Source organism: Pseudorasbora parva, chromosome 5, assembly GCF_024679245.1.
Source record: "Pseudorasbora parva isolate DD20220531a chromosome 5, ASM2467924v1, whole genome shotgun sequence".
NCBI lineage: Eukaryota > Metazoa > Chordata > Actinopteri > Cypriniformes > Gobionidae > Pseudorasbora > Pseudorasbora parva.
In genome coordinates, this window is record NC_090176.1 from 25,558,016 (window position 1) to 25,567,983 (window position 9,968).

Genomic DNA, 9,968 nt, shown 5'->3' on the forward strand with positions numbered 1-9,968 from the left:
TGATATGCTTCCACAATATTTATTTATTTAAGGACAGAGATATATACAACACAATGAATGCGAATTACCCCTGCTCTCTGACTTGGGAATTACAGTAATTAGCCTAATATCTGGTTTGTTTGGCCAAGACGCGCCCCCGCTTGGCGGAATTACGTACAGCCACAGGAATGAATTGAGCGCGGCCCTGTCTGCTCACACCCCTGAGCTTTCGCTTCCTTCACTGGCAGAATAAGCAGCACACTGCAAGCTACTGTGATGGGCTGCTTTTGAAAAGACAAAAATACACTTCAATCTCAAATAGTGGCGATTAAACTTAGCAGATCCACAAGGACCGTCCGAACCTTGTGTTTAACAGTATTTACAGAATGGCGAGGAAAGGTTTGTGCTTTAACTGATCTACTTTTGTTAGTGTTGTGGATATAGTTTAGCTTGCTAACAACATAGCCAACTAGCCGACAAGAATCTGACTAGCTCAAACAAAAGACTTGATTCCTTTTGTCCCAGTAAGACTAGATTGTTTCATTTATACACTAGGTGTTCAGTTAATGATGGTTAACTTATATAGAATTAAACAATAGAAGCTGACCACACAGTGATTTTAATTAGATTTGGTGTTTGCACCAAGGCTAACCAGTTTCTTTTGCCACATTGACCAAGCCCAGAAAACAATCTGACATTTAAAAACAACAGCCCAAAAACACAGAAAAAAATCTGTTATTCGTGTACTAAACATTTACATTTTAATGTCGTGAATTAAATTGGTTGTCACCTCGATTTTAGGAGCAGTCAATCCGGATTTGAACTCACTCAACTTAAGTTAAATTGTAAATACCGTAATGAAGTTTATAGACAGTCAGTAGAACTATATAAGTTAGCTGTGGTGGCTGGATATGTTTCATTATATATTTTGCATTAAATCTGATTTCAATCATTAGCAGTGTTGATTATGTCATGATGATCTTTTAATTAGTGCCTGATAAATGCTTATGAGTGGATTCAAATGGAAAAGTTTATCGTATGAAAGATATGTATTTATTTATATTTACAGGTTGGGATGAGGAGCCTTTGGATCATGCTGTAATGTCACAGTAAAGCTTAAGCTTGTTTCTGCAGTGTTTACCTGATACATGTGTACAATGGCATCAAGAAATGAAATTCAAGATATTTACTAAAGCTTAGGTGAGTTGGAGGGTGTTGTGCAGTCATTATTTCAACTTGAATTTGGTTCTGTAAAATCAAAATAGTTTGGTTAAAAGTGAAATATAGGCAGGTGGATTTGTCCGTTGGTTTACCAAAATGCAACTAATGTGCCCTTGACTATACCTTGTCAACAAGGGCAAGTTCAGACCTGCCTAACAGGCCTGTGCCAACAAGCCATTTAGTCACTACATTGGACTTAACTTATTCTGATGTTTTTCATCAAGCATAGCTATATTTAGAATGATGGTTTCTCATAAGCATTTTCATGGATTTAAAACACATTTTTTTTGTGGTGATGTTCTGTCACACTACAGACTGGATTGTGATATTGCACGCTTCCGGTGTTAAAGGTTTTCATAAAGCTCATTCTTTCATTTCCTTCCTCCACTTTTGATAGATTTTGTGCCCTGAGTTGGGGTTAGCAATGACTCTCATTTGAACACAAAATGGCTTGCTGATGGCAAAGTCAAAGATTTGTTATTTTCAGGTCAGGAGCAGAGGCAGAAATTGCTGCCGTTTATTTTTCTTATATGATGCCATTGCTCTGTGTTTCCATAAAGGTCAAGTGGTGAACGCTTTAGGACCGTCAGCGCTTCTTGTAGTGGGGAGTGAGCTGGCGATGTCAGGGGTCCCAACCCCCCCTCCTCCAGGGGAGATGTCCAGCGGGCCTGTGGCAGAAAGCTGGTGCTATACCCAGGTGAGATGAGCTCATATACAGACTTTGCGGAAGAATTTTGGAAACTGCTTAATTGTTTACATCATCGCATAATGCTCTCAATATACATTTGAACATATAGTGTATCCAGCTTTATTCGTATATGTTCAGTATATTCACGCAGGGCATTATATACTACATAGCACATTGTATCATATGCTGCTCTAATCTGCTAAATGTGACTATAACACCATGTCCTAACCAGAAGTGGCACTGCAAAACCTGGTGAAAGCTATCTTTTCCATGTTAATCAGAATTTTTTACACTGTCAATTCAATGTAAACAAACAAGTCTATTTTATGGCAGGGGTTGTTTTAGTCTCGGTATGCATTAGTAATGTATTTATAATGGTAATTATAATTATAATGAGGTGCCCAATTCTTTTTATCTTTATTTTGTTGCTTCTTGTAGCCGTGTGAACAGACAAAATGCTTGTCACTGGAATTTCATGGCATCGCGTCTGATTAAGATATGGTGTAAGGCATAGAGATATTAAAACATAATCGTGATTTTCTTTGAAACAATATGTATTGTGAAATACACAATATTGCACAGTATTTCGCTATACAAATACATTTGAAATTTGACAATTTCTATAATTTTTTTTTTTTTTTTTGAAACTGATGTGTAGCTTGAGCAAATGTATATGTTTTGATCTCTTGCTTGTTACGGCGCTGTGCACAGTTTGATCTAATGAAGGGTAATAAGTGCATTAAAGTAGATAGAGTGACACTTTATTGTGCAAGTGATAATGAAACTCAAGCAGTCATCATAATGTGGTCATGCTGGTTTATCAGATACGGTAAAATGATACCCATCGGAAATTTGTCTCAGTAAGGCTTAACCTCAGGCTAATGCAATGCAATGTTGAGTAGGAGCTGTTTAGTTGCTTAGGAAGTGAATCAGATGTTTGGTAAAAACATTTGAAGTTGAAGCTATAGGAAGTGTATGTTTTCTCATAGCATTCTATGTGTTGTCGACTAGGAATGACTGCACATTGGTATATGTGTTGACAGTTATCCTTTTCCACTGATGGTAATCTTTGGTGATCTTGTAGGTCAAGGTAGTGAAATTTTCCTACATGTGGACCATAAACAACTTCAGCTTCTGCCGAGAAGAGATGGGTGAAGTTTTAAAGAGCTCTACCTTCTCCTCAGGGCCTAATGATAAGATGAAATGGTGAGAAGCCCTATTAGTGTGTGTGTGTGTGTGTGTGTGTGTGTGTGTGTGTGTGTGTGTGTGTGTGTGTGTGTGTGTGTTAACACTTATCATGCTGTCATGATAATAAGATGTCTCAATCTCTCTGCGTCTTTGTATATCTTCAGGTGCCTGCGGGTCAATCCGAAGGGACTCGATGATGAAAGTAAAGATTATCTCTCGCTATATTTGCTATTAGTTAGTTGTCCAAAAAGTGAAGTCAGAGCCAAGTTCAAATTTTCTTTACTGAACGCTAAACGGGAGGAGACAAAAGCTATGGGTAAGAACTTTGTCTTAAAAAAAATGTTTTATTACTGGAGTCCTATTAAATGCTACTTATATTTTAAATCCGGTATCAGCTGATTGCTTTTGAACAGAACATTTCTAACTTAGCTCTTACTTCTTTTCCCAATGCAGAAAGCCAAAGAGCCTATCGGTTTGTCCAAGGCAAAGACTGGGGCTTCAAAAAATTTATTAGGAGAGATTTTCTGCTTGATGAAGCAAATGGGCTGCTACCAGATGATAAACTCACATTATTTTGTGAGGCAAGTATGCATTTACTTCATAATCTGTTCGGTACCTTAGATTCAGACCTCCATGCATGAAAGTATTGGTTTGGGTTAGCCGCACCTGTTTCATCTTTTTAAAATTGTATTTCCCTTTAAAGGATTTTGCAGTTATGCACTGATAGATTGTTTTGTGCGTATTTTTAGTCCAGATTTAAGTTATCTAAGATTCATGTGAATTTTTTTTATGTAAGTGATCAATGTTTTAGATTTTTAAAAATGAATGTAACTAAATAATTATATAGTGCCAACATTTATTAATAACACATATCAACAATCCAAGAAAAATCAAGCATTCATATGAATTTAAAGATTACATGTCGTAAACTTGACACTTGCTTTTTGAATTAGGTTTTTTAACAAATTCTCCTTTTATCAACTTAGATATTCTTATTTGTCTTTGACCTATTTGCAGGACAATGGGTTTTTTTTTTTTTGACACTTTCTTGATTGTATTTTTTTCTCTCTGATCCTTCGGGTGATTTATTATTGATTTTACATGAAGCAAGGAAATGTGGAACTTGCAAAATGTTAGGCTTTTCTCCTGTAAGTAGATTGCAGATTGAATTTTCGGCACGCTCTGATCCATTTGTAAGAATATGCTAGTAGCCGTTTGACAGATCACTCTTCTCTTCCGAACGTAGCAGGATAGAGATATCACCTAGAGCGGCAAATGAAATGGGTTGTCAAATGAATTTACTGTAACACAATTATGAGTCTTGCTTGAAAAATAGTCGACATGCCTGTTGAGATCTGCTGCGGGGTTTAATATTTGCAGGGAAATTGGCAATATCACAAGGCAAAGTTGAAACTAAATGCAAATTGCTGATAATGTTTTCCCTCATTAATTGGACAGTTTTTGTAGATGATTATTGCCAGAAAATCTATTAAACAACTGCAGGACGCTTTCATCAACGGTGTTTCTGATTGCTGCAGTTGTTTTTCATTTTGCATATGAAAGAGAGAGGTTTCTTTTTTTCCTTCCATTCACCTTCATTTTTATCAACACTGGAATATTTTTGAAGCAGGTTAGATTGCTAGTACTCTAAATACGTCAACGATATACTCAGAAAAAGTATAAATAGGGGCACTTAGTCAATTAGTACTTAATTTAATAGGACCTGCCTTTTCCTTGTCCAGTCTCCATTGCTGTTGCAATCACATAATTAAAGGAATAGTTCACTTGAAACAATTCCTTTGAGCAGTGTAGCATCTGAGGTCATGTTTCGTCATGGATGACATCATAGCTTTGATTTGGTTGCAGTCAAATAAATTCACCATAACACTACCTCGGGTGCTCTATTGCATTACACGGTTCTGAGAAGTAAATGAATACTGCCAAGTAACATGCATTAACATGTATGCTTTTAACATGTTATAATAAAATATAACAGGACAGTGCAAAGGCTTTTCAGTACATCACATTGCATTACCAGACCAAGTGGATTAATTAAATATGTGTTAATTAGGTAAGTGTTGTCCAGGACTCCGTGAACATCTCTGGACAGTCCAACATGAACATGTTGAAGGTTCCGGAGTGCCAGCTTTCTGATGACCTGGGTAACTTGTGGGAATGCTCACGCTTCACGGACTGCACTCTATATGTGGGGGGGCAGGAGTTCAAAGCCCACAAATCCATCCTGGCAGGTGAGTCTAATCCAGACCCCCAGCCCTGCTGACGACATCACCTCCATGTCCTCTTCTCATCCCAGCGACGCTAGCTCAGCACCCACCCTTCTGAGGGTTTGTGTATCAGTTTGTGTGACCTTGGCTGTTTGTTTTTTTTTCTTTCTGCGGTCGTAATTCTTCAATATGACATTTAGATTCATCATTGAAAATCCAGAGTGTGATCCACTGCTAATGTTCTCAAAGGACGACTGGGTTCATGATGTAACTTCTGCAAAATATTTTTTTTTTGCCTGCCTCCCTGGTTAGATTGACTCACAGGTCTGGCATAATCTAATAAAAACTGGACTCTTGTGTCATTTGTTTTTGACTGTGACCATCGAAAGATGCTCATATAATGTGACTGACAGATTTATTGCTTTCTTGACAGCGAGATCACCGGTCTTTAATGCAATGTTTGAACATGAAATGGAGGAGAGTAAAAAGGTATGCATCTTATGTTACAGTATTGTTTCAGATACTTTTGCTTTAATACATACGAGCTCATAAGCTGCCTTGTTTTTTACAGAACCGAGTGGACATCAGCGATGTTGAACCAGAGGTTTTTAAAGAAATGATGGGCTTCATATACACAGGAAAAGCACCAAATTTAGAGAAAATGGCTGATAGTTTATTAGCTGCAGCTGATAAAGTAAGTGGGTGTTTTATAAACTTGATCATGTTAAAAGCATATATTTTATTTTTAAATATAATAAAATATATGATTAATATAATAAGAGATGTTTGCAGTAAAGGCATACACTACTATTCCAAAGTATGGAGTCAGTAAGATTTATTTTATTTATGTTATTATAAAATTAATATTTTTAACTCCTCAAATGGGTGAGGGTGTGAATGCAAAAATCCAAATAAATGCTGTTCTTTTGAACTTTCTATTCATCAAAGAATCCTGGAAAAAATTAGTCATGGTTCACTAAAATATTTAGCAGTACAACTTTTTTCAACATTGATAATAAGAAGAAACATTACTTGTACATCAAATCAGCATATAGAATGATTTTTGAAGGATCATGAGACAAGATTACACATGAGTAATGATGCTGAACATTCAGCTTTACCTTCATGGGGCTAAATTATATTTTAAAATGTATTCATATAGAAAATGGCTATAAATTGTAATATTTCAGAATGTGCAATTAAAATGTTTATTATTATCATAATTTAATAACATTTGGAAAAATCTTACTGCAACCAAACTTTTAAACTGGGCATGAGTACCAATGGTGTGAGGATTTGCTCCATTTATATATGTGTTTATTTTGAAAACCACAGTTCAGAAAACAAATTGTTTGTGTAAAAGCAAGGTAGTTCAACGAGAAGTGAAACTGTCATCATTTGCGCACCCTTATGTTGTATCAAACCCATATGACTTTCTTCTGTGGAAAGAAATTTTGATCTGATCACTAAAGCTAAGTGGTTCGCTGAAGAAGATCAGACTCAAAAGAACAATTTAAGCATCACAACTACTTTCTTGAATGCATCATGGTGAGCTAGTGAGAATATTAAGAGTAAATAAACGTATACTTTGTCTCAAAATAGGAGTGATATTTTTGTTTTGGAGGATTTTCCTTTTTGAAGCTTGAAAGCTTCAGAATATTGACCAGTACATGATTACAAATGTATTATTTTGTGTTTCATAGATGGAAGAAAGTCATACAGGTTTGGAACAACATGTGGGTGAATAAATGATGCCAGAATAGTCATTTTTGGGTGAGCTAATGCTTAAAATGGCACCAAAAACCTTTGAGTTTGTTCAGTGTAAGTCATGTGTGTCATTCTCTCAGTACGCTCTGGAGCGCTTAAAGGTCATGTGTGAGGAAGCCCTCTGCAACAGCCTCTCGGTGGAAAACGTGGCAGACACCCTCATCCTGGCCGACTTGCACAGCGCCGAGCAGCTCAAAGCACAGGCCATAGATTTTATCAACAGGCAAGCGCCGCCAAAGAAACTCCGCTTGATAAATTCCTGCTGCCATGGCTGTTTACCAGCCTGAGAATGAGAGTGTTTTTCTTCTATCTTATCCATAGGTGCAGTGTCCTCCGACAGCTGGGCTGTAAAGATGGGAAAAACTGGAATAGCAAGTATGTAATTAGCTGATATGTGTGACACAAGATTAATACCAAGCTCTTATCTGCTTTCTTAGATGCATTAGAATTCATTGTTTTAGGTTCTGGGCAGCCCGGGCTGCTTGCCTGGTACCCACAGCCCGCCTATCTCCTGATACTGGTTATTAATAGACTCTTGACTGTCTGAAACGTCAAGGAAGGGAACATTTCTGCATTATAAACATATCACAAGGTCTCTATTATAAGATCCCTGGCACCCTGCTGATCGCACTCTTCAGAACGGCAATAACTCCTGCATTAGTGCATGCTCATTCGGAGGAAAACGGCCTTTCGTATAAATAGAGTTGCTTCTATATCCCATATGCACCATTTAATTGAGCCTCTCGATTTTTAATGCGTCTTGTGCTAATACTGAAATGTCTTTACCCTCTCCTGACAGTCATGCCACGGACATAATGGAGACCGCGGGCTGGAAGTCAATGATCCAGTCTCATCCTCACTTAGTGGCGGAGGCTTTCCGTGCGCTCGCGTCGGCACAATGCCCCCACTTCGGCCTGCCCAGGAAGCGCCTAAAACAGTCGTGACAACGTTCCTGCTGCTCTCTTGGGCCTGTCCTGGGGCAAAAGACTGCAGAGTTTCGACTCTATCCCATTGTCATCTGACCCGACGGCACGTGACTGGGACAGGCTGGCTTCTAAATGACAGCGAAAGCTGTTCACACCCTTCTCGAGCAATGGGTTTGGCATCTGAGCTTTATTTTGTGAATCTTTCTGTCACTTCAAACAGCCTTAAACTATCTGCCATGACTCTTGTGTGGAGTATTTGAATTCTCTCAGTTCTACTCTGTGCCTGCCTTGTCCCACGAGACCAGGCCTCTTCCCTGTTGCACTAGTTCCCAAAGTCTCGCTGTTTTGATATGGAGCTCTCTAGGAATGTGTCAGGAGTTTGATCCACAGGAAATAGTATATATTCCTAATGTTTAGTTGTATGACTAGACATTAAACAAACGTTAACACGATGAGTGCAAGGTCATTTCTTTACACTTTTTAAAAAGATAGCTATGCCCCATATTGATGGCACCATTTCTATGTAAAGACTCAGTTTAACCACGTGGGGAGGAGAAAATATGAGTACTATTCCATATTGTCGTAAAATGAAATGCATTTCAGAGATTTGTATTGATATGTGTAACAAAATGAATTGCTGTTTATGTCCTGCCCCTTAACCTGTGAAAACATTGTCATCTAGTCACAATTTTACAAGGGACTACATTTTTGGACTCAATGGTGTTGCTTCCCTTGAATTGGTCTACCATACACAGACAAGTAGTTTAAAGTTGTCTGGCCCATAATGCATTTGTGTAACCTGTAACCTGAACTAGTCATGACAATCCATCTCCGAACACGCTGTCCTCTGTGATCAGGAAATATTTGGATGCTGAGCATCAGAGTGTGGCATTGCTATGTATGTCATATGGATGGATTGATGAATGTGTGAGTGGAAAATAGATTGATTGTCATTGATCTATCACGGTTTTGTTTTGAGCTGTGGTGTTAGTCAAACTGACATTGATTTGGAGCAGTCTGTACATTGTGAGATGCTATACTGACTTGTTCTGTTAAAGGACAAGTTTTGTGAAGATTCTGGAATTTGTTCCATCTTTTAAAAAAGAAATGTCTGCGAGAATGCCTGCATTAACTCATTAAAACGTTTTTCAGCGTTCTGTGGTTTATGTATTATTTATATTTTATACTTCTGTTCAAAAGTTAGGGGTGAGTAAGATAAGTCTCTTATGCTTACTGAAAATGGATTTGATTTGATAGAAATCTTTTTTAACATTATAAATGTTTTTGTGACTTGTTTAATGCATCCTTGATTAATAAAAGAATATATATTTTTCTCTTTTTTAAAATCTTACTGAAAACAAACTTTTGAACAATAGATACGATTGCACTTTATTTTAATACACGGTAACTAGTACATAAGATCAGGTTTAGGGGTAATTTTTACCGATAACTGTAAGAACTACATAGACATGGGGAACAGGCATGTAGAATGAAGTGCTTTCGATATTATGTCAAATATGTTTATAATTAAGTCATTTCTAGATTTGCAGTAGCAGTTTCTTAAAGGGTTAGTTCACCCAAAAATGAAATTTGTCATTAATAACTCACCCTAATGTCGTTCCACACCCTTCAGACCTCACTTCATTTTCGGAACACAGTTTAAGATATTTTATATTTAGTCCAAGAGCATATGCAGTCTATGCCACACTTTATGTTCCAGAAAGCTAATAAAACATCATCAAAGTAGTACATTTGTGATATAGTTGGTTAATTAAAATCTCTTGAAGCATCGAAAATACATTTAGGATCGCCAGGGTCACGTGATTTCAGCAGTTTGACACGTGATCTGAATTATGAATCAATACGCTGATTCATAACCGTTTAAATCTTTATGTTACGATTGAAAACAAACATGGAAGAGAAGACAATGCTGAGTAAAGTCGTAGTTTTTGTTATTTTTGGACCAAAATGTAT

The 9,968-nt window shown here is 37.3% G+C and overlaps 1 protein-coding gene across 2 annotated transcripts; it reads left to right on the forward strand.

Annotated features, from left to right (window-relative positions):
* The first annotated feature begins 216 nt into the window (after positions 1–216).
* spopla (speckle type BTB/POZ protein like a) lies at positions 217–9,151 on the forward strand. 2 transcript variants are annotated; one of them, XM_067443593.1, is made up of 12 exons: positions 241–378; positions 1,049–1,179; positions 1,761–1,897; positions 2,973–3,094; positions 3,241–3,392; positions 3,530–3,657; positions 5,148–5,325; positions 5,735–5,790; positions 5,873–5,995; positions 7,149–7,291; positions 7,390–7,443; positions 7,868–9,151. In XM_067443593.1, the coding sequence occupies exons 3-12, from the start codon at positions 1,820–1,822 to the stop codon at positions 8,010–8,012; spliced, it is 1,179 nt and encodes a 392-aa protein (XP_067299694.1). In that variant the 5' UTR covers positions 241–378; positions 1,049–1,179; positions 1,761–1,819; the 3' UTR covers positions 8,013–9,151. The 2 variants fall into 2 exon arrangements, with proteins under 2 accessions (XP_067299693.1, XP_067299694.1); XM_067443592.1 differs by lacking the exon at positions 1,049–1,179 and having other exon boundaries at positions 217–378.
* Positions 9,152–9,968: the final 817 nt, after the last annotated feature.

What these genes read in the sequence shown, in the direction of transcription:
- spopla (XM_067443592.1), top strand. An exon ending in CCACAAATCCATCCTGGCAG is followed by an intron (nt 5,326 to 5,734) that starts GTGAGTCTAATC and finishes CTTTCTTGACAG; the next exon opens with CGAGATCACCGGTCTTTAAT. An exon ending in GGGAAAAACTGGAATAGCAA is followed by an intron (nt 7,444 to 7,867) that starts GTATGTAATTAG and finishes CTCTCCTGACAG; the next exon opens with TCATGCCACGGACATAATGG.